At 43.2% G+C, this 25,808-nt stretch overlaps 1 protein-coding gene across 1 annotated transcript in view; it reads right to left on the bottom strand.

Annotated features, from left to right (window-relative positions):
- CLSTN2 (calsyntenin 2) overlaps positions 1 to 25,808 on the bottom strand; it is a 565,080-nt gene that overhangs the window by 97,781 nt on the left and 441,491 nt on the right. The window contains exon 6 of the mRNA XM_019747346.3: positions 2,552 to 2,737. Within this exon, the coding sequence (XP_019602905.3) occupies positions 2,552 to 2,737 (186 nt within the window). The remainder of the gene's footprint in view (positions 1 to 2,551; positions 2,738 to 25,808) is intronic.

The raw sequence follows: 25,808 nt of genomic DNA, 5'->3' as shown, positions 1-25,808 counted from the left end.
GTCTCCAGAACCTAGGGTGCCCCACAGGAGTCAGGACTTACCACCTGCACTCCGTTTTAGACGCCACCCAGCCTGAATTTCCCTCGCAGCTTGCAGACAGCACAGGCCTGAGGAGCTCCGTCTTTCAGACACTGCCTCTCCCCCTAGATGTGCACCTAAGTCCCACTCATTTGCTTCTGCCCTTCGTTCCTAAGCTCCCCTCAATGGAATTTGAGACTCAGACTCCTCATATGGAGGCAGGGATGGCCCTGTGCATAGAGAGCATCAGGGTTCCTGGGACAGAGCTCCCATGGGTGTGGAGGGTAGCACTACCAAGAAGGTCACCAGAAAGACACGCAGGCGTCTCAACAAAGGGTCTCTCTGAACAAGAGACAAGCTCGCACGTACCTTGGGGGAAACTGCTCTTCTGACTGAATTAACCTGCCTTCCTGCAACATGACCTGGCAGCCCTGAGGAATGAGCTGTGTGAACACCAGATGCAGTTTTGTTCTAAACCTTCTTCCCTTAGAAAATCCTTCTCACTCTCTAGATCTCATCTCTTCTCAGCAACATTCAAAATCAAATCACAAGTACGTGCCCTTGGGCCCATCTGATCTTTAACAAGCTGATTCCATCATCTCCTCCTAACCTGGAGGAGTTTAGGAAATGACTGCAACGCACGGTGGCATGGGGTCGAGTTGAGTCATAATTCATGAAGGTGCATGGGGAGTGAAATGGGATATTCAATGTGCGACGTCGTCTGCGATGGCTTCTGTGCACGCAGAGTGAGGGAGAGGACCGGGGGCAGTGTTCTGAATATTGCGGGTCCCTTACATCCATTTTCTGCAAGAGCTGTTTGGAATATTGATGTTGCGGTGTTTTCCCGGATCAGCTCCATCATTCTGGAGGAGAAGCCTGCATTCCCACAGGCCTCCCTTGCTGGCCTGGTGACATGGTAAATGGGACATGGTGATACCCAGGCAGGGTTTATTTTACATTCAGTTCTAAGATGTTCACATGGTTCTTTGGGCAAGAGCAGTGTAAGTGAAGGTGTATGTGGGGGCAATGTTGGGGGGGCAGGAAATGCTCCAAAGACAGTAGTGGGGGATGGGAGTCACCAGGAAGGGAGGCAGGCTGGACTGTGTGTTCAGATCTCTTCAAGGTCTCTTCAAGGTAACGTGCATATTTGTTGTAGCACTTACATATTTCTTAGCCATTTAACCTGTGTAAAGCTGTGATAATGTTTTTCTCTTGCTCTTTTTTACGCATCACTGATAATGTTTTTGAGTGTTGTGCTCCTCGCCCCATTTCCCCCATTTCCCTTTCCTTTTGTGGAGACGTAGTTATCCCTAAATACAGGCCCAGTGTAAGAGTGAGCTCTTTCCTAAGCTCAGCACAGCACTGCCGCAGTCAAATGTGAGTTCCTGAATGTTCCTGAAGACAACAAGAAATCAATAAAATACGTGTGGTGGGGGTGATGGAGGCCCATCAACACGTCGAGAGTCTGGGTTACCAAGCCTGTGGGACCGTTCCCACCGAAACCGAGCGTCTGCTCGTTCCACAGGCTAACTTGAGAGATTCGCATTCTAGCGTCCGAGGCCTGGCCTGGCGTCACACATACTGAGCCACAGAGACTTTCCTTCTGCTAGACCTGCCTTCAAATTCTGGCTCTGTCACTTTCTATTTGTGTGTCCTTGAACAAGTCATGTTTTCTCTCTGGCCTTGAATTTTCCATCTTTAAAGGTGGAAAATTCACAGTGAAGATGAGAGAATTAAATACAGTAACGCATGTGAAGAGTCTGTCAGGCTGCACAGAGGAGGTGCTCAGTAAAGCATAGTTTCCTTGTGTAGCACCCCGCCCTCAGCCCTGTTGCCTCGTTTCCGGCCTGCTCCTTCCTTGTGGCATCATCTCAAAGCCCAATGACAGCAGGCCTCCTCTCCCCCACACTCGGACACCTTCACTTCACCCACCGCCACCCCACCCAAGCCTCTCTTCTCAGGTGTGGGCAGCCAGGCAGGCTTTCCTGGCATGCGACCTGTGCTTGCTGTGGGCCCCCAGCTTGGTTTAAGGCTTTGTGATGTTGTTAAAATTCGTAATAAGATCCACATTTTCATTTGCACGAGGCCCCACAAATTATGGAGCTGGTCCTGTGGGGAGGAGACAAACCTCTCCCCAGGTGACTGACACTACCGTTCGTATTGGTACCTGGTCAGGTATCTCAATAAATCGCCACAATGGAAGGAAACTTGTGTTTCTTCAGGCCCTGTGGTTGGTGCTCTCGAATACATTCTGTCATTAATCCCTGTTTTACTGATGAAGCATAGGGGCTTTGTCACTTCACTTGCCCACAGCCACACACTTGGTCAATGGTGGGGACGATCAGGCGTGCCTGATGCCAAAAGCTGTGCTTTCTCTGTAACCATACTAAGTCAACTTAATAGTTACCTGAGAGTTACATATACCAATGTGGTGAGAGGCGCTGATTCTTTCATTACATAATAAGATAGGCTTTATATATATATCATTTAAAAGCAATTAAAAATAAAACAACAATAACAGGGAAAAACCTACCACATAATTTCTGAAGGGACTTCTCTGAGTAGGTCTCCCGGTCACATCCCTTGCCAATGTAATTGGTCTGCAGCTCTGTGGTGATCTGAATGGAGGACACGGCCCCCTCACATGTCTCCAGGTGGATGCTAGGAAACAGGGGTACACTCCCTGAGCCAGGCTGATACTCAATCCTCTTGGTCCAGTCTGAATAAACAAGGAAAGGATGAAAGTAAATCAGATACAGCCGGTTCTGCTATGACACTTGTTTTGAACATGTAAATTTGTTCCAACACAATTGATACGTTAGGGAACAGTTTGAAGATAACGGGCACTTCCCATTTGCTTAGGCAAGGGTTCCTCCCAGAGAAATACCAGGTGAAGGCAGAAAGTGCACCCAGCTGAAGTGAGCCATTTAGGAATGTACAAAATGCACACATATATACACCTCAAACATCCACCAGCTACTTGGGTCACCTTGTGTTAGGAGCTGCCCACCTGCACCTGTGGTTACAACTTTCCATCCCACTCAGAACACCTTCCTTCCACCTGTCCACAACAATGAATAAGCTATAACCTTTCTTATGCCCACTTCCATAAACGCCAGTTCTCTTCAAGGTAAAGCGCCATATTGGTTGTAGCACTTATATATTTCTTAGCCATTTAACCTGTGTTCAATTGTGATGTTTCTTCTTTCTCTTTTTTATGTGTCATTGATAATGTTTCTGAGTGTTGTGCCCCTCGCCCCATTTTCCCCTTTCTGCCTAATGTGGTGATATTTAGGAAGCACATGTCTTGTCCCAAAACAAAAGAGAGCACAGCAGTTTGGGGATTACATGAGGTCATGAGGTGGGGTACAAGGATTCTTTCCCAAACATTCAGGACTGTGACCCACTTAAGTAGGACTGATAGTCTTACCCATGCTTTTTAGTGGAAAAAATAATTTGGAGACGAAAAAGTTTTGGAGAAGAATAAAATCACAATCAAAATGGCACCACACAAAACAGAGCAATTAACAAAACTAAATACTAAGAGTGCATGTACACACAAATTGATTAAAGTAACAATAGCAGTGATTGAAAGGCAGAGCCGATTGCAGGCAACGCTCACAGTGACCAATAACAGTGCTTGCTGACAGTAATGAGCATCCCACGTTCTGCAAGGACCCACATCTGAGAGGTCTGTGCAGCCCTAAGGCTGACTTGTAGGTAGGAGAGTGGATTTGAATAAAAAATGTGAGTTACGGATACTATTGATCTATGCATCTCAAATGTTCGCCACATAGAATGTTGCTGGATAGTATCCTTTTGTTGAAGTAGAAATGAAAATCTGTGGAATTGCCTGCCTTCAAGGTACGGAAACCCAGCTAGTCCTGCATTTGTGGGTCAGTCTGCAGCCAGCAGGGGGCCCCTCACAGGCTCGCCCTGGGCCACTGGCCGCCGTCTTGAGCAGTACCAGGAAAGTGGAGAGGGCTGGGCTTACGGGCCAGCCAGATGGCTTCATTCACGAAAAAAGCATTTGTTTGGGGTTTCCATGTACCAGGCTCTGCTCGGCACATCAAGGATACAGCAGTGAAGGAGTCAGGAAAGATCCCTGCCTTGTGGGTCTGGGGGAGAGAGGCAGATGATGACTAAGCCCTTGCTGTCCTGTCACAGAGGTTAAGTGCCATGAAAGAAAAAGTGGGGGCGCACGGGTGGCTCAGTTGGTTAGAGTGCGAGCTCTGGGCAACGGGGCTGCTGGTTTGATTCCTGCATGGACCAGCGAGCTGCACCCTTTGCAACTAGAATGAAGTCAATGAGCTGCCGCTCAGCTCCCGGGTGGTCAGATGGTTCAGTTGGTCGGAGTGCATCCTCTCAACCACAAGTTTGCCGGTTCGACTCTCTCAAGGGATGGTGGGCTGTGCCCCCTGCAACTAACAAGGGCAACTGGGCCTGGAGCTGAGCTGCGCCCTCCACAACTAAGACTGAAAGGACAACAACTTGACTTGGAAAAGTCCCAGAAGTACACACTGTTCCCCAATAAAGTCCTGTTCCCCTTCACCAATAAAATCTAAAAAAAAAAAAAAAGAAAAAGAAAAGAAAAGAAAAAGTGGTGACAGAGGGTCTCTTTAGATCTAGGGAGTTCCTGTTTGAGCTGAGGCCTGAATGTCAAGGATGAATGTGTGGGTGACGTCTCAGAGAAGCATGTTTGATCTTGGCTTGACTCTGTCAGGTCAGGAAGTTCTTGGGCAGGTAAATGAAGGTCTCCAAACCTTAGGCACCGCATCAGTAAAATAGGGGCCCTAGCACCGATGTTACAGAGTGGAGGTGAGGACCACGTGTGACAATGTGTGCATGGCATGCAGTTGGGCCCCAATAGATATCGTTCTGGGAGAGGGAGGGAGAATTTCAGTTCACAGAGGCCATCTCCCCGCACTGCAACCTTGCCACATTCCAGGTAACCATGTAGTATGGGTTTAGCTCCCAACCCCCATAATAACCAGATGCCATTTGAGGGGTTTTCTCAGACCACATCTTGAGCAGAGATTGCACACCACGGTAGTGAACTTGCCATGGGAGGGTATTTGGACGAGAATGACTATAAAAGAATATACCCAATCACATCTTTTTCCTCATAGGCCCCAGGAACAGCGTCTGGACTGGCTCATCACCTCCCTAAGGAGCTGCTAGAGCCCATGCTCTAGAAGCCCCAAGTTCAATTTGAAGGACAAACCACTGGAGGACAGGCGGCCTTTTTGGCAAGTGTACCTGGAAGTCACAATGCTGTGAGGAGCAGTCCACACACAATTAGCCTTGCAGTGCCCTAGGTACAGAATGTTTCATGCCACCATGCGTCTGACCATGCTCTTTCTTCCGCATGGAGCTTCCTTTCTAGCCCCTTCTGTCTCGTCACCTCCTCCATGCAACCTTTCAGGATTTCTCCAGTCTGGGTAGAAACCCTCCTCTGTGCTCTCACAAATGTTAGACTATGGTTTAGATGATTGCTAGAGTAGATGCTTGCTAGATAGTGGTAGAATGTGTCAATGAATCCTATAGGATATCATATTGAAATTACCCATTTGTGTGCCTGTCTCCCCCAGTAACAGGGAACTCTTTAAAGGCAGGAATTGTGACATTTTTTTTTTTTTTTTTTTTTTTTTTTGTCTTTCCACACGTAGTTGAGAGCACAGGAAATATTTGTGAGGTGGATCTGGGAGGCCCCGGACAGCTAACCTTGATTGCTGCCCTGCAGCCCTTCTTAAGCCACAGACAGAACCCATGGCCTGTATGCGGCACCTACTTTCCGCCTGCAGCAGCTTAGAACATGTTTGGTTCTCTTTGTTCTCAGCAAGAAAAGCGGTCTGGAATTGATGATGGAGGAATCTGCTTCCTCATAACAAGAGATGGCATTACGGAAGCAGTGTGTTTTCCTTCCCTCCCTCGCTCCTCTCTCTGGATCCTCCTTTTCTTTAGAGATACAGATTTAAAAAACGGAGAAAATGGTTTTATGCATGGGGACCTTGGTGTGAGCCCTATAGCACCAGGCTCTCTTACTTCTGCTAGAGTGTAAGAGATGTCTCACAACACCTGCTTCTGGAAGCTTCTTCTGTTGGAGAAGCCCAAGACTTCCTCAGTATTTATTCCCTTTATTCGGTGGGGACTACTGACAACTTTTTCTCATCTAGATATTTTGGTGGTTACCTTTGATGGGAAATTCTACCTCACACCCTTTTTAGAAGGAGTGCAAATAAAGAAGCAAATAAATAATGAAAGGAAAGTCAGTGGAGGCACAGTCCTAGCGGTTTTCATTCCTCTTGCCACCGGCAGCTAGTCGGGCAAGGACCTCCCTGGGGAGAAATCAGGCACAAAAAGAGGTTTTAGGAACATCTCATCTGCCAGTAGCTTTCGTGACCTCACGAGGCTTGCTTTTGAGGGTTTATGAGAAGCAGGCAAAATTGCAACCATATAGTAAAAGAAATCGATAAAGCTTTCGGAGTATAGTATCCTTAAGAGAGTGAGAAGCTCACACAAACATCTTTCATTTTCCAAAAAAGAGCTGGGATGGGGATTGAGAGAGCAAAAGCAAGTCATCAAGTTCAGCCTTTGCTGCAGGAAATGTCTGTTCATCCTCCTTTCCTGGAGGGTAGGACAGCACGATGCTTAAAAGTATGACCTCTAAAGTCAGGGGGCCAGGATTCAAATCCCAGCCCTCCCACTTCTTGTAATACTTGGGGCAAATCACTTACCCTGTTTGAGCCTCAGTTTCCCCTTATGTAAACATAGTACTTACCACCCAGAGTTTGAGGGGATTAAATATAGAGGCGCTTCAGCATCAAACACAAGGGATGTGTTCAGTAGGTACATTATTATTAAAATACCATTTATTCAATAATATTTATTGCAGGAAATAAGAGGACCTACAATTATTAAGCACCTACGAGGTGCGAAGTGCTTTTACATCTCGTTTTTCATTTAATCCTCTCAGCAACCCAGTGAGTGGATGTCATTACCTTAATTGCACAGATGACAAAACCATGGCTGAGAGTGGGTGTGACTTGCCCAGGGCCACACAGCTCTTTTAAAATAGCTTCTCCATCATTCTGAGGATTTGCTAGACCTGAGAACAATGATGGATTTTACAGGTTCATTTTTGAACATTCAATTTATACTGATGTGAAAAAGGAAAAGGTGATCATCTCTGATGCTGGCAAAGGATCAAGGAGTGTTGTCAGTGTCATCTCTGCTTGACCTTGAGGGCAGTTTGTGGGGGCCGAGGGGCTGCTTTGACACCGAAGAGTGGAGAGATCTGGCCTTGAATCTCAACTCCCTCAAATGCTGGTCACGTGACGTTCGCAAAGCAATTGTCATCTCTGGGTCTCCAATGCCTCACCTGTAGATTTGAGATAATTGCACCCCCTTATGGGCTTGGTATGTGAACATTTAAGGCTAAGGGCCCAACACAGACATCTTCCTGTTAGAGCTTCATGTAAGGGATATCCACTCCTTGGTTCACAAGCTCCCCAAACTTCTCTGAGCTCGCCTGCTTCGAAACAAAACCTTTTCAATTTATAAAGGGCCTACAGACTAGTTTATGGATTGTGGTTCAATTTTTTTCTTAAGTGAAGACAAAGGAAGCAGACCACCTGTTATTTTAACAACCAGGCTCAATGACACTGTAAGTATTCCTGAAAAAGCTGACATTGGAATGCCTTCAAATTAAAATTTTTCTCCGTGGATTAAGGCTTTAGAAGTATGGTGCCTTTATTATAACTCCTGAAAAATGTGTGAAACATATGTTTTCTTATCAGGAGAATATTAACCACTTAGAATTCTCATGTTAGATGCCTGGAGGTGGAAAAAAGCCAATCCGAGACTTCTGGAAAGCACAGGCTTTCGGGGCTCTTGTAATCCAAACCATTCAGGTCCACTGTTCCAATTCTGCATGAAAGGGAAAGACACAGGTGTGTCAAAACACTTTTGTTTCCTTCACTGTACACGTCAGGGGCCTCCATCTCTGCCTGATCTCAGGTTTCAGTGGCTGAAGAAGCATTAGGATTTTGAGGAAATTGCTGGATTCATGCAAGGTGAATGGCTGCAAGTGGGGATGCTGGGGAATGGGAGGGATAGGAAGGGGGTTTCCCTGAACAAGGATTGTTCAGACCACATGATATTCTAACCAATCTCTGCAGGCATCAGCCATCTCTCATCTTTCCTGAATTTCTCCGAGAGATGGGTAACTTTGACTTGGGCACCAAGGAACTTCCTTTCCTGCTGGGAGAAGCTAGGGAGGTACCTTTGCTCAGCAGTGAGTGCTTTTATCTCCACTGGCCGCCCACTGCATCTGAATTGGAGGTGGATTAGGTACTAGAGATGGGCTGGAGAGGTAAGCAGAGGTCAGATGATGAATGGTGGCTACGAGGTTTGGATTTCACCTTAGGGCCAGTAAAGAGCCATAGACAGGGCATGAAATATCTAGACTGTGCTTTGGAAAGGTCACTTGGCAGCTGGCTTAGGCCTGGTATTCATTTTCAGAGCATCAGAACCCTCCTAGTAGCTACCTCTTGATCAATCCACGTAGAGGGTCACCTTTGACCGGGTTACACAATGGGTAATTAATTTCAAATTAATTAAATTCAAGAGTGTTTACTCTGCAGCTAGACAGACTCAGGTCTGAACCCTGGTTCTGCAGCTCCTTGGCTGTGTGGCCTTGGGTAAATCACCGAACCTCTCTGAGCCTCATGTTTTCATTTGTAGAATGAGAATAATACAAATCTGCCTTGCCTATTGCTTTAGGATTTGGAGAACAAGTATGCGAAGCACCAGGAACAGAGCTATTGTTACTACTATTATTATCATTCTTGTATCATTCTTATCATTATTCCAGACGCCATGTGTTTACTACACACCTACTATGTGCCAGATAGAACCCTAGGTATGGGAGACAGAGAAGTGTGACTCGTGATCCCTACCTTGACAGAACTCAGTCAGCAGCAGCCATATAGCGAGACAGAGGAACAAAGAGCAGTTCCCAGGGAACAGGGGAAGAAGCAAATTATACTGACTAGGGCAATCAAAGGAGGCTTCCTGGAGGAAGTAACCTAGATATTTGTTTTAATATTGGTTTTATTATTATTTAAGTATGGTAAGGCCAACTGATCAGGATATTATTGCCATCGAAAAGATTGTTATTCTCACAGATCCTAAGGAGAGGGGACATGCTACCCCACAGAGGGCCAATGGAGAAGCACCGGGGTCAGTAAAGAGGCAGAGGGAGAGGGGGAGACTGAGGGAAAGAGCCTTTACTGTGCTTTGCATGGGAAGGAACAGATGAGGCAGGGTAAGCAGGCTTAAGGTTGGGTAGTTTGGATAATTTCAGCAGCCTCTGAGTTATAGGGGTTGTCTGCCTCTAGTTGTCTGGTGCATGGCCCTGGGATGATGACGGCAGGTGGATGGTGACCCAGAGTGTGAGAGCTCAGTCAAGGAGATGGTTGAGGTGTGGGCCCTGGATTGGTTGGTGTGCTTTTGAAAACCAAGTGGGTAAGTTGATTCCTATCTCTAGGAATTGGCTAACTTTGAGACGGGCAGTCTCTCCAGGTCAGCAGGGTCCCAAGTGGCAAAGCATCAGAAATATGGACAATAAAAGACATGGTTAATATAGTACTTTACAGTGAGGGAAATACTGGAGGGCAGAAGAGAACTCCAGGACGTCTCCACCATGGCCTTGGGACTATACAATGCTAAGGGTACCATTTAGATGAAAAATGATGTGGATAGTATCTCTGCTTTGATCCTAGAACTCAACAGCCTGGCACGACTCAGAAAGTGTAGGCATATTATGATGCTGTGGGCAGGCCTCAAGGGGGTCTGGTGGGAGACGGGCCAGAAAGGAACTTTAGGGTCAGATTACAAGGCCATTGAGTGTTGGGCTAATGAGTGGTTTTTTTGTATTGTAGGTAACAAAGACTCTTCTAAGCCCTTTGTAAAAGGGAGTTACAGAAGTCAGTTTCTGAGATTTGCCTTCTCTTTCCTCTTCCCACATGGCTCAGAGGGATGAATTCCTCAGTGTCTGTGCCTGACTTTGGGTAAGGCCATGGTGACACTTAGACAGCAGAGTACAGAGATTAGGAATGAGGAGTTAGATGCCTGGGTTCATACCCTGCTCCTCTGCTTACCAGCTACTGTACCTTGGGCAAGATACTCTCTGTACATGTTTCCTCATCTATAAAATGGGGAAACATTATAACTACATCTCATAGGAATGTTGTAAAGAGTAAGTGAGATGATATATGTGGAAGAGCTAGGACTTGTGCCAGGCCTACCTGACTCCAAAGCCAAACCTCAAAAAAGATCCCTTACTTTTCTGAATTCATTTCCTCAACTGCTGTCTTGGGTCTATAACTGTGAAGTGAGACTTTCCGCTGGGAGGAGGTAGGAGGTGGTAAAGATTCAAAGAGGCTGGGCACCCAATCCTGGCTCCAAGACTACTGTCATGCTCAGATGGGGCCCCTGGCTGGTCTAATATTCTGCAGTCACTGCTTTGAAATTCTTAATCATTTTAAAACAAGGGGCCTTTCAGGTCTCAACAGGCACCAGAGCACACTGGGGCAAATCCCGATCCATGGGGTAAACCCCCCACCCATGGTAAGCTGTGAATGTAGACAAACCCAACAGTCAGTCAGCCTGAGGGTCAATCCCACCCACTGATGTGCCAAAAGCAATCAAGGCTCAACTATAACAGAAGAGCACACAACACCCACATAAGGGACACTCTGGGCACACCCAGCACAGGTTACCAGAGAGACTATGCTACTGGGCCCCACAGGGCACCTACTATATAAGGCCACTCGTCCAAGGTTGGGTGATGTAATAAATCTACCTAATACAGAAATAAACAGAGAGAGGAAACCAAAATGAGGCAACAAAGAAATACATCCCAAATGAAGGAAAAAGGAGAAAACTCCGGGGCGGGGTGGGGGTGGGGGTGGGGAAGCAGAGGATTGAATCAGTGATTTGGAAGACAAGATAGCAGGAAACACCCAATAGGAACATAAAAAAGAAAGAAGAATTTTAAAAAATAAGGATAGTTTAAGAGACCTCTGGGACAACATCAAACATAACAATGTTTGCATCATATGGGTACCAGAAAGAGAAGAGAGAGCAAGGGATCAAGAACGTATTTGAAGAAATAATGACTAAAAACTTTCCTAACCTGGTGAAGGAAATAGACATACAAGCCCAGGAAGTGCAGAGTCCCAAACAAGATAAACCCAAACAGGCTCACACCAAGACACATCATAATTAAAATACCAAAGGTTAAAACAAAGAGAGAATCCTAACAGCAGCAAGAGAAAGGCAAGTAGTTACTTATAAGGGAGCTCCCATAAAACTGTCATCTGATTTCCTAACAGAAACTTTGCAGGCAAGAAGGGATTGGCATGAAATATTCAAAGTGATGGAAAACAAGGACCTACAACCAAGATCACTCTACCCAGCAAAACTATCATTTAGAATCGAAGGACAGATAAAGAGCTTCCCAGACAAGAAAAAGGTAAAGGAGTTCATAACCACCAAATCAATACTACAAGAAATGTTAAAGAGACTTATTTAAAAGAAGAAGGGGGCTGGGAGAATATAAAGATGAATAATAAAATGGCAATAACTACATACCTATCAACAATCACTTTAAATGTGAATGGATTAAATGCTCTGATGCATTTTACCAAACGTTAAAAAAAGAATTAACACCTATCATTCTCAAGCTATTTTAAAAAATTCAACAAGAGGGAAAGCTCCCAAGATCATTTTATAAGACAACCATTAACCTGTTTCCAAACCCAGAAAAACACTACAAAAAAAGAAAATTATAGACCAATATCCCTGATGAACATAGATGCAAAAATCATCAACAAAATATTAGCAAACTGAATTCAGCAATACCTTAAAAAGATCATACATCAGGATCAAGTGGGATTTATTTCTGGAATGCAAGATTGGTTCGATATCCACAAATCAGTTAATGTGATACATCACATAAACAAAATGAAAGATATGATCATATCAATAGATGCAGAAAATGTATTTGACAAAATCCAGCATCAATTTATGATAAAAAAAAAAACAAAAACCCTCAGCAAAGTGGGGATAGAAGGAACATATGCCCACATAATAAAGGCTATGTGACAAACCCACCACCCACATCCTACTCAATAGGGAAAAGCTGAAATCTTTTTCTTTATAATCAGAACAAGACAAGGATGTCTACTTTCACCACTTTTATTCAACATAGTATTGGAAGTCCCAGCCACAGCAATCAGACTAGAAAAATAAAAGGCATCCAAATTAGAAGGAAGAAGTACAACTGTCATTATTTACAGATGGCATGATACTATATATACAGAGAAACCCAAGATTCCAACAGAAAACCATTAGAACTAAAAAATGAATTCAGAAAAGTAGCAAAATTAATGTTCAGAAATTTGGTACATTTTTATACACCAATAATAAACTATGAGAAAGAGAAATTAAGAGAACAATCCCATTTACAATTGCATTAAAAAAAAACCCTAAAAATAAATTTAACTAAGTAAAAGACCTGTACTCAGAAACTTATAAGCCACCAAAGAAAGAAAAGGAAGAAGATACAAATAAATTGAAGGTTTTTTCATATTCATGGATAGGAAGAATTAACATCATTAAAATGTCCATACTATTCAAAGCAATCTATAGATTTAATGCAATCCCTATCAAAATACCAATGTCATTTTTCACAGAACTAGAACAAATAACTTCAAAATTTATATGGAACCACAAAAGACCCTGAATAGCCACAGCAATCTTGAGACAGAAGAACAAAATTGGAGTTATGCTACCTGATATCGAATTATACTTCAAGGCTATAATAATGAAAACATCATGGTACTGACATAAAAACGGACACATAGATGAATGGAACAGAATAGAGAGTGCAGAAATAAACCCACGCCTATATAGTCATTTAATCTATGACAAAGGAGGCAAGAACGTATAGCAGGGTAAAGACTGTCTAGTCAATAAATGGTATTAGGAAAACTATACAGATACATACAAAAAAAAGAAAGAAAGAAAAAAAGAAGAAAGAAAGGAAGGAAGGAAGGAAGGAAGGAAGGAAGGAAGGAAGGAAGGAAGGAAGGAAGGAAGAAAGGAAGGAAAGAAGGAAGGAAGGAGAGAAGGAAGGAAGGAAGGAAGGAAGGAAGGAAGAAAGAAAGAAAGAAAGAAAGAAAGAAGCTAGATCACCTTCTTATACCATACAAGAATAAAATCTAACTGGATTAAAGACTTAAATGTAAAACCCCAAACCATAAAACTCCTAGAAGAAATTATAGGTAGTAAATTCTCTGATATTGATCTTAGTGATATTTTTTTCTGATCTATCTCCTCAGGCAAGGGAAACAAAAGAAAAAAAAATAAACAAATGGGACTACATCAAACTAAAAAGTTTTTGCACAGCAAATCAAATTATCAACAAAATGAAAAGACAACCTACTGAATGGGAGATGATATTCACCAACGATACATCTGATAAGGGGTTAATATCCAAAATTTATAAAGAACTCATACAGCTCAACACCAAAAAAACAAACAATCCAATTAAAAAATGGGCAGAGGACCTAAATAAACATTTCTCCAAAGAAGACATAGATGGCCAATAGACATGAAAAGATGCTTAACGTCTGTAATCATCAGAGAAATGTAAATTAAAACCATAAGGAGATATTACCTCACACTTGTCAGAATAACCATCATGAATAAATCAACAAGCAAATGTTGGCAAGGATATGGAGAAAATGGAACCCTTGTGCACTGCTGGTGGGATTGAAAAATTGGTGCAGCCACACAGAAAACAGTTTGGAGGTTCCTTAAAAAATTAAAAACAGAAGTACTTTATGACCCAGCAATTCCACTTCTGAATATTTATGCGAAGAAATCCGAAACACTAATTCAAAAAGATATATGCACCCCTATGTTCATTACAGCACTATTTACAATATGGAAGCAACCCAAGGGCCCATTAAGAAATGATTGGATAAAGAAGAGGTGGTATACACATACAGTGGACTATTACTTGCCATAAAAAGGAATGAAATCTTACCACTTGTGACAACATGGATGGACCTACTAAAGCATATTACATTAAGTGAAATAAGTTAGACTGGGAAAGACAAATACCACATGATCTCATTTACATGTGGAATCTAAAGAACAAAATAAATGAACAAACAAAATAGAAAGAGAGTCATAGATACAGAGAACAAATTGATAATTGCCCGAGGGGAGTTGGTTTGGGCAGCTGGGTAATAAAGGTGAAGGGATTAAGAGGTACAAATTGGTAGTTATAAAATAGTCACGGGGATATAAATTACAGCATAGAGAATATAGTCAATCATGTTATAACAAGCAGGTATAGTGCCAGGTACTAGACTAGACATTATATAAAAGTCTAACCATTATGCTGTATACCTGAAACTAATATAAAATAATATTGAATGTCAACTGTAAAAAAAATGCCAAAAAGTAAATTTGAGATCATCTAAGAAAATAAAATAAAGGGCCCTCCATTTTCATTTTGCATTGGGACCCACAAATAGCTGATCCTGCCTTTCCAGCTGAGTAATCTTAGGCATGTTCTATACCCTTTCTGAACCTCAGTTTCTTCATCTGTAGAATGGGGATATTAATTATACCACAGGACGAACTCAGGCTTTGGAGTCAGACCCTGGTGTGACTCCTTACTTCTCACTTTCTGCCACTTGGTACCATGTACAAGTACTGTGGGCCAGTCATTTGCTTCTCCATCTGAGTTTACTCGTGCAAACATTGGTGATATTATCACCTATTTCAGAGTTGCTGATAGGGTTTATGTGAAGTAATAAATGCAAACCACTTATCCCTGGGCCCAACACATAATAGGCACATACATTTTTGAGTGTTAAATTATGTGGTTTTCTCTTCTCCAATTAAAAACAATTACAGGCGCAATTTAAAAAGAAACAAAGCACAAACTCTCTGAACTCAATTTACAATTGTAAGGAATCTTCTCTTCCTTTATTACTGACCTCTTTCCATTAACTGTATTTCACTTTCACAAGAGCATTTTATTACCTTTTAATTCCAACTAAAAAGAGATATCTAATTAACTACAAAAGGGAAAGAGGGGGGCAAACACACTGATGCCCCTATTAGGGGTTAGGCCTCAAGGCTGTCCTTTGCGTGGTGCTCATTCCCTGCTTTTCCTGTTCAGGGAGGTCAAGATTCCAACTCTGAGCATAACAGACTGGATCTGAATCAAGACGCCCCCCCCCCCCCCCCCCCCTAGTTCTCACCATTTCCTGAAGGAGGCAGTTTGGGAAGCTTATATGGGCAGCACTTAAGACGACTGTACAAAGTATTTGTGCTTATTTAATATGCAGCAAACTGTCTGTGTCTCGTTCTATGAGGTGGGCTCAGTCACTCCGAATTCCTTGTGCAGCTGCTCTTCCTTGAGCTGGAGGAAAAGTCCCCTTCAGGGATCATGGAAGGGAGAAAGGTGCACGGCTGCCTGTCCTGACCTGACCACCATAACCCTCTGGGGTTCCAAGTAATGAGACGGATGGGGCACTGCCTTCAGGACCCTGTCTTCAGCTTTATTTCTACCTGGCTGTGCTCTGTGCCTCGCACACATTGACGATTTTCAGTTAATCATATAAATAAAATAGAGTGCCGACTTTGAGTCTGTCTGGGTCGCTTACTGCCTCCCACCTTCTCATAGCATCATCTGTCATTGATGGTGCCGTGCTGGTTTCTGACAATTCATTTATTTCTGCGTTTGTCTGTTTGTCTACAACTCTCAACCCACCCTCCCCCTTTCCTGCCCCCATCAGAAGTTCCACAAGAGCAGGGACTGTGTCTATTTTATTCCGTTTTAAGTTTCCAGTGCCTGGTGCAGTTTCTGGAACATAGTAGGTTCTCACTAAATGTCTGGGGAATGAATGACAAGCATGCTTCATGAAAGATGCCTGTAGCCAGGTTTTGGGGCTCAGGGAGTTCCCCTGGCACTCATGTTCTAGCTGAACTTTCTTCTTGTTGCATTTCTTGTGAAATCTCCTGCTCAGTCTAGGCCCTCTAAATTGAAGACATTGGTGCCATTCTGCCAGGCCAGATTTGGGGTTCACTCTGCAGGCTGCTTCTCCAGGGCCTTGGATCCCCCTACAGCCTTTGGACAAGTCCTGCTCTGTCCCCACACCTGGACACTGCACCCCAATCCTGGCTGTCTACATGTTGTAAGGGATTATTTCTCTTTTTCAGGATGCTCCAATGCCAGTATGAGCACCTTAGCTCCCCAACAAGCCTCTAGTGTCGGACATCATTTCTTTAAAGTCCCTGACCTCCCCTTTCACCCTAGCTTCCAACTGTCTTGCAGGCAGTTGGGGCACCAGCTAATGCTGCCACTGAAGTGAACCCTATGGTGTTCAGAAACCAGGACGCCCACCCAAAGCTTGGCTGCTGCTTTCTCCCCAACACTTTCATCCCCAAAGATCTTCATCTCTCATGCTTCTCAGCTCCCAAACAGAAACACATCTGGCAGAATTGATGCTGGAGAGGTACAGAAACCAGGCAATTTAAGTGCAGTCCTTCTGAAAGATAATTCTCCCAAGGGGGAAATCATTAACTCAACCAACCAGGGTACTTTCTCTTGGATTTATAGAAACTCTTCTCTCTTAAGTCCAATAAATATGAGCATTTTCCAGGCAATTTTCTTATCTTGGGACAAATGTATGATTAGTGCAAGATGGAGTAGCTATTCTTCAAGAATCTTTACTTTTATGGCTTTGAAAACCTTTTTACAATGCCAGAGTATAGTTTTTCATGCACACATTTTCAGTCTCTTTGTAAAGATGGCTTGTGTGTACTTTTCATACCCCAGTAATGTAAATCTCTTTAATATACATACAGATCAGTGTACACTGATTGCAAAACTTGTCTTTTTTTTTTTTTTTAATAAAGAAATAAAAGGCCTATGACTCCAGGTGATATTAGATTGCTGCATTTCACTGAATGACATTCTACAGTGGGAAACACATTATCATCTCTGCAGGAAATGTGGTACAAATCCGCAGACTCTGTCAACTGCATTGGAAACCCGAGAGTCCATGTGCGTGAGAGTGGGGAGAGATGTCCCCTACATTGATGGGGGCAGTGTAAGCCGTCATGTACGATTAGAAAGGTGATTGGGAAAATGTTTTTTGGGCCTCGAAATGCCCGTATACTTTGCACCACATAATACACTCCTGGGAAAGTAATCCAAAATGCAGACAAATAATTTTACACAAAGATATTCACCCATGCATAAAAAAGAAAAATGGAATCAAGTTAATACCTGACCATCACACTGCACTGCCTGCAAGGACATAGTCAAGCACATTTGACCTTCTATGAGGGAATGTTATGCAGCTGCTGAGGGGGTGGGGAGATTTAATGATGTGGGACTATATATATGGCACAAAATTAAGAGGAAAAATTGAAATGGTTATGTGTGAAGGAAGAAAAGCATAACATAATATTGATAATACCGCATTAATTGGATTATGGGGAATTTTTATTGTGATTATTATACTTAAAAATCATTTTCAAATGAGCATAAAACACTTTATAATTTAACAAATGTTTACATTAAAAAGTCATGGTGGCCTATTTGCCACTTGTGACCTCAAGTTCTCTACTAGAACATGGAGCATGTAAACGTTACCTGAAAACTGTCCTTCTCCCTTGCCTGGTGCTGCCCACTCGCACAGATGGACAATCTGCTGCTTCCCTTCACCAAGCGGCTCCTGTCGGCCTGTGTGAGTCCCACCCGCACACTAGATATGGAACACTATCTTGCATTTGGTAATGAGGGATGTTATAAATCCACAGAGGCTGACAGCCAGAAAAGCAAAAGCCTTGGAGGTTGGGAGGAGTGAGATACTGTTAATATCTGCTTCTGTGCCTGGAGCCTAGAGGAAGCTGATGAAAGGTGAAAGATTCAGCCAATGTGAAGATGTCATTAACTAAACCTCCCAGCAGGTGGATGGGCCCCTGCTCCTCAGCTGCTCAGGTGAGCCTGTGTGCAGATGGCTGCCATCACACAGGGATGCAGAGTCTCCAGCCACATGCAGACATTGGCGTTGGGGGACACAGAGGGGCTTCTAGCTTTCAGCAAATGCCACATTAATAAAATCAAACAACCCACTTGTCTTAAACTGTGACTGAAAATGAGGTCATATTTTACTCTAAATACTGACCTGCACCAACCAGGTTATCAGAAATGAGTCCTCTTGAGGGAGGGCTCCCAAACTCATTTTATGAGGCCAGAATTACCCTGATACCCAAACCAGACAAAGACACTACAAATAAAGAAAATTGTAGGCCAATATTCCCGATGAATACAGATGTAAAAATCATCAACAAAATATTAGCAAACCAAATTCAGCAATACATTAAAAAGATCATATACCATCATCAAGTGGGATTTATTCCTGGGATGCAAGGTTGGTTTGATACCCACAAAACAATTAACATTTATACCACATAAACAAAATGATAAAGATCATATCAATAGATGCAGAAAAAATATTTGACAAAACCCAATATCCATTCATGATAAAAACTCTCAGCAAAGTGGGGACAGAGGGAACATACCTCCACATAATAAAGGCCATGTATGACAAACCCACAGCTAACATCATACTCAATAGGGAAAAGCTGAAAGCTTTTTCTTTAAGATCAGGAACAAGACAAGGATATCCACTTTCACCACTTTTATTCAACATAGTATTGGAAGTCCTAGCCACAGACTAGAAAAAGAAATAAAAGGCATCCAAATTAGAAAGGAAGAAGTAAAACTGTCATTATCTGCAGATGGCATGATACTATATAGAGAACCCTAAAGATTCCACCAAAATCTATTAGAACTAAGAAATGAATTCAGTAAAGAAGCAGATACAAAATTAATATTCAGAAATCGATTGTGTTTTTTTTACACCAATATTGAACTATCAGAAAAAGAACTATCAGAAAGAGAAATTAATCCTATTTACAACTGCATCAGAAAGAACAAAATACCTAGGAATAAATTTAACCAAGGAGGTAAAATACTTGGAAAACTATAAGCCATTGAAGAAAGAAATCGAAGAAGACACAAATAAATGGAAAGTTATACCATGCTCATGGATAGGAAAAATTAATGTCATTAAAATGTCCAAACTACCCGAAGCAATCTATAGATTCAATGCAATCTATATCAAAACACCAATGTCATTTTTTTCACAGCAATAGAACAACTAGTTCTAAAATTTATATGGAACCACATAAGATCCTGAATTGCCAAAGCATTCTTGTGAAAGAAGAACAAAGTTGGAGGCATCACACTACCTGATATCAAACTATGCTACAAGGCTATAGTACGGAAAACAGCATGGTACTGGCATAAAAACAGACACACAGATCAATGGAACAGAATAGTGAGTCCAAAAATAAACCCATGCCTATATGGTCAATTAATCTATGACAAAGGAGGCAAGGATATACAATGGGGAAAAGATAGTCTCTACAGTAAATGCTGTTGGGGGGACACTGGACAGATGCATGCAAAAAAATGAAATTGGACCACTTTCTTACATCATATACAAAAATAAACTCAAATTGGATTAAATGCTTAAATATAAGAACTGAAACCATAAAATTCATAGACGAAAACATAGGCAGTAAACTCTTTGACTCTTAGCAATATTTTTTTTTGTTTTTTAGCAATATGTCTCCCTGTGTAAGGGAAATGAAAGAAAAAATAAACAAACAGGACTACATCAAACTAAAAAGGTTTTGCACAGCAAAGGAAACCATCAACAAAATGAAAAGGCAACCTATTGATTGGGAGAAGATATTTGCCAATGATACATCTGTAAGGCGTTAATATCCAAAAAATATAAGGAACTCATACAACTTAACAACAAAAAACGAAACAATCTTATTAAAAAATGGTCAGAAGATCTGAACAGGTATTTCTCCAAAGAGGATGTACAGATGGCCAATAGACATATGAAAAGATGTTCAATATCACTAATGAACAGGAAAAAGCAAATAAAAACCACAATGGGATACCACCTCACATCTGTCAGAATAACCATCATCAATAAATCAACAAACAGCAAGTGTTGGTAAGGGTGGGGAGAAGAGGGAACCCTCATGCACTGTTGGTGGGATTGCAAATCAGTGCAGACACTATGGAAAACAGTATGGAGTTTCCTCAAAAAATTAATAGAGCTGCCATATGATCCAGCAATTCCACTTTGGGTATTTATGAGAAGAAATCCAAAATACTAATTCAAAAAGATATATGCACCCCTATGTTCATTGCAACATTATTTATAAGCCAAGATATGGAAGCAACCTAAGTGTCCATTGGTAGACAATTGGATAAAGAAGAGGAGGTACATATATACAATGGAATATTACTCAGCCATAAAAAAGAATGAAACCTTGCCATTTGCAACAACATGCATGGACCTAGATATTATGCTAAGTGAAATAAGTCAGACAGAGAAAGACAAATACCATATGATTTTACTTACATGTGGAATCTAAGAAACAAATGAACAAACAAAACAGAAATAAACTCATTGATACAGAGAACAAATTGATGGTCGCCAGGGGGGTTGGTGGGATGGGTAAGAAAAGTGATAGGGATTAAGAAGTACATATTGCCAGTTATAAAAATAGTCATGGGGATGCAAAATACAGCATCGGGAATCTAGTCAATAATATTGTAATAACTATGTATGATGTCAGACGGGTACTAGACTTATTGGGGTGGCCACTTTGTAAAGTATATTAATGTCTAATCACTATGTTGTACATCTGAAATTAATGTAATGTTGTACGTCAACTGTAATTGGAAAATAAATTAATTACAGAAGGAAAGAAATGAGTCCTCAGAGGGTACTAGCTTCCAGAGGCCCCAGACGGTCTGATTGGGCAGCTGTTGGCGTCACAGGCCTCCCCAAGCACGGGAGCTTTTATCCAGCAGGTCTTTAAAGCACACTGACGCCACCAAGTAAATCAGCATCCTGTACAGAGCCATGTGTTGCACCTTAACGACCGGCGGTGTTAGCGATGTCAAACAGGTCATTCTTCACGGAGGAGGCCCCATGAGGCCTGGGCAGGGGCGCTGGTGCTCGCATGGCAGCTCTGAGCAAACCCTGGTCACACTGCTGGAGTTAGTGGCATTCAGGCCTCAGAGATGACTTGCCCAGTGATTTGCAGGGAAAATGCTCCATTGTGATTTTAAACATCAGAATCAAGAGAGTGAAAGAGAGCTGCTGTCCCCCCAGCCCCACCTGCAGTTCTGTGCACGGAACTCCACTGGCAGTCTTTCATCGCTTCCTCACAAGAAGGCTTCATTGTCCCACTCACACTTGGGGACGCTGAGCCAGGCAGGAGTGGCTTTCCTGAGTCTGCAGACTGGGGAAGAGCTGAGCTGGGACCGAGGCCTGGGGTCCCGGTCCCCACACTGTGCTCTTTCCACCCACCGTCTCCTTTCGGTCCCAGTCTTAAGGTCCAAAATCAAGGATGTGATGCTTAAGCCACACAGCCTCACCCAACTGTATGGATTTCAGTGTGTGTGTGTGTGTGTGTGTGTGTGTGTGTGTGTGTGTGTGTGTTCATTTGCACGACAGCACCTATTTTACCAATTTTAATCATAACATTATTTGCATGGTGACTTAGATTTTGCAAAGCACTTCCACATATAGAACCGCTTCACATCCTACAAAATAATAAGGCCAATGACTACGATTCTTCTTACAGGTGAGGAAACCCAGGCTCAGCCAGGGAGGCGGCTTCAGCAAAGCCTATGACGGATCAGGATGGAGCTAAGGGCCGACTCGAGCCCTTCTTACTCCCCTCCCAGCTCTGTCTTCACTGCTTTGGACTTGACTCCTGCACCCCCACATGCCACTGTTTCCTCCAGCGTGGGGTGCAGAGCTATGCCTGGGATAAGGGAGGGGGAAGGAACTGGAGGAAGAACGTGGAGGAGAGAGGAAGGTGGAGAATGGGGACACAGAATGAGGAGAGAATAGCAATGAAGAGGTGCGTCAAGAGGACAGGAGGAGGCTGGAGGTGGAGGGCACAGGGGAGGAAGGAGCCGAGCCCCGGGGAAGAACCTCAAATAAAGCCAGGTTCCATGCTGTTGAACAGGGTGCATTGTGGGTAATTCCCATGCTCAATTCTCCTCCAGGAAAAATTAGTCTTCCTGCTCTGGTGTGAGGAGCCGCGCTTAGGCCCAGCATCTTCGGGTCTGAAGTTTAACTTCCAAGTCTCAGGCTCATGTTGTGTTTCTTTGGCCCGTGAGATCACCAGAGGCAACTGTAGGTTCAGGCACATGGAAAGTCTGCAAGCGTGGGTTTAATGGTGAATGAGTTGTGATTTTAAGGGGACAGTGCACTAGACCAGGCTCAATCAAGGAAATGTGAGTTGGGTGGGGCAGAGATAGGAGAGAGAATGAATGCTGGAGGACCTTTAAGATGCTACATATGTGTTGTTTCATTCCATTTTTGCTACCCTTTCAAGATAAGTCTCATCACCGTTTCATACATAAGGTGGCTGAGAGGTTAAACATGTTGCCTAAGGGCACAGAAGTTGTATCTCTTCTGGACACTTTTCTGAGACGTCCTTTTGAAGCTGGTTACATGCCCTTTTGGAAATTCCCAACCTCCTTGTCCTTCCTCCTGACATCTCAGTGCCCTCTAGGATAGACTGACATGAATTTGAATTCCATCTCTGCCATTTACCAGCTGTGAGATTTTGGGCAAGTCATTCAATTGCTTTTAGCCTAAGTTTTCCTCATCTGTAAAATGGGCTAGAATGGCTTACCTCACAGGGCCATTCCTGTCCTCTGTGCAGCTTTGGACTTTTATATCGTTTCACCTGTGTCTACATATGCCCTTTTGATGTCCCATTCTTTCTAGGTTGTGCTAGGTACTCCAATAAACTACTTCTCACTAAGGTGTCAGGGGACAATAAGAGCTTCATGCAGGTGTCGGCAAGCTTTCTCCGTAAAGGGCTACATAGGAAATATTTATAGTTTTTGAGAGCCATCTGGTCTCGGTCAAAACTATTCAGCTCTACTGCTGTTGTGTAAAAGCAGCCATGAGATAACATGTAACCCAAGGAGTGTGGCTGTGTGCCAATAAAACTTTCTTTTTGGGCACTGAAATTTGAATTTCATATAATTTTCGTGTGCTACAAAATATCCTTCTTTTGATTTTTTTTTCAACCATTTAAACTGTAGAAACCATTTTTTAGCTCATAGTTGTACACAAACACATGATTGACTATATTTGACTTGTGACTATACTTCACTGATCCCTGGGTAAATCATGACCCCTGCGAGAGGCATTTGCATTTTAAGGGATTATCCTTTAGAACAAAAAGTTGGTAAGCTAATGATGGAATCGCAGTGAAGGAGAGAACTGAGGGCAAGGAGCCGTCCTTTCCTCTGTCTTTCTGGCCATGTCCTACTACATCAGCCTGCAGGAAGGGTGACACTGTCATGAAATTCTCGGATGGACACAGCTCCACCTTCTAAGCTCTGCTCGATTGTTATTCTAAGCAGCTCTGGGTACCTTTCTGGGCTTATCACCCTATGATTTAAAATCAATGCCTTTCATGTAGTAAAACCTAAGCCAGCTCTTCAGTATACGTGGTCAATAATTGATCTGACTTTTGGAAAGGGCAGGGTGAAGCTGGTTGACCCTTAGGGCCTGGGCTTTTTCTCCTTAGAAAGGAGGTGGACAGCTGTAGAGGGGACTGGGAAATACATTTGACAAGGCTTAGCAGGGGTCATTTCTACCCCAGACACGCCTGACTGCCAACCTGTCCCCTTGTCTGTGGAGTTTTATGGGATTAGCCTGAAAATTTAACCTCCTTTACTGCCCAGTACTTTGAATTGGTTTTGGAATAAATACACGACTTTAGATACTTTTCCAGAAGTATTCCCCTTAAAAGTACACTCAGGAACAATGATCCTTTCCAGCTGGTTTCCTTGTCCTAATTTCTGCATCCCAGGCACCATCTATGTGACTGGCCGAGGAATCCTTCTTCCCCAAGAGCCCCCTCAGCTGAGGCATGAGAGCCTCTGGGCTCCCCACTGCCCCGGGGGTAATACAGGCGGCCCTCCCTCCATGGTCTGGTCTCCATCAGCCCATCCAGTCTTCTCCCCATGCCCACCTTCCTGACATCTGCTCCCTAGTCTGGAACATCCTTCTCTCTGTGATAAAAAGTACTACCCTTCAAGATTTGGCTCAGGTGTACCTCCTTGAGGGCCCTGGCAAGGTTAAGTGGCTCTCCTTTGTGTCCCCATAGCTCCCTCCACCAGAGCTTCTGTCCTCATAATCTCTTTCTGGATTATGAGCCCTGGTAGGTTGCGTCTGTCTCTGTATCTGAAGCCTTCGGCACACAGTGGGCCTTCAGGAAAGGGTCAATAAATTCATTCCAAAAATATTGCCATGTGTAATGTGTCGACTTCAGTTATCTCACAATGCAAGTAACTAAGGGAACATTAATCTCAACCAGCAGCTTTCATGCTGCTATCTTTTCAACACAAAAGTTAGATGCTCTCTAGGTGTTTAGTAGGTATTTCCTGTATGGCCTTCTTACTATACTGAAGGCCACGGACCAGCACCAACCAGGTCTACCCGACTTAGTAAGTCAGAATCTGCGAGTTACCCAGCCTCCCAGGCGCTCAGGGGCACATTCAGGTGTGAGAAGCATCCTCTGACAGCACCCTCCTTCCTAAAGAAGGCGTAGTTTGTGGAATGGTAGAAACACTGAGACCATTAGACACACCTGGAGAATTATTCCAACCCAAAAGAACACAGAGGAAACAGTTTGAGTGTATGACTGCACCTCACTATGGAGATAAAATGAATAGGAATTGCTCCGGTGGAAGAACCTCTGGGCACTGGTTGTACTGGGTGACCCGGTGCTGGGCCAGGTGTAAGTGCCTGCCGTGGGGTTGTGCTTAGGGATGAGGTGAGCAGGCGAAGATGGGGTTCCACAGGGGTTTGAGTCCGGACACGGGAACCTTGAATCTGGTGTGACTGGATGTCCAGTCAGCACCATGTCTAGGAAAGAAATGGGGAAGGGCCACCAGGAAAGTCTGCAAGGACTCTGTTTAAAGGGGAATTGTTTTACATAAGGGGACAGTGAAATACTGAATTTGGGTCTAGACTGGCAGAGGCAGGTAATAAAGATAAAATATGACTTGGGGAATATATTAAGTGTTGTGAAGACAACGTTGTCTTAAAACATAGAACGAGATGGGCCAAGGGATTACAAAGAACAATAAAGAAAGGTATTAAGAAGGGATGTGTCATACAAATGGCAAATAGACATATGAAAAAATGCTCAACATCACTAGTCATCAGAGAAATGCAAATCAAAACCACAATGAGATATCACCTCACCCCAGTCAGAATGGCTATCATCAACAAGACAAATAACAAATGTTGGAGAGGCTGTGGAGAAAAAGGAACCCTCATACACTGTTGTTGGGAATGCAGACTGGTGCAGCTGTTATGGAAGGCAGTGTGGAGGTTCCTCAAAGAATTACGAATAGAATTGCCATATGACCCAGCAATACCCAGGTAGATACCTCTCCTGGGTATCTACCCAAAAAATCTGAAAACATTTAGAGATAAAGACACGTGTGCTCCAATGTTCATTGCAGCTTTGTTTACGGTGGCCAAGAC

This window comes from Rhinolophus sinicus, chromosome 5, assembly GCF_057876585.1.
Source record: "Rhinolophus sinicus isolate RSI-liver-muscle chromosome 5, RSI-T2T, whole genome shotgun sequence".
Classification (NCBI taxonomy): Eukaryota; Metazoa; Chordata; class Mammalia; order Chiroptera; family Rhinolophidae; genus Rhinolophus; species Rhinolophus sinicus.
Note: the sequence above shows the minus strand (reverse complement) of the source record. Positions and strands in the feature narration are given on the sequence as shown.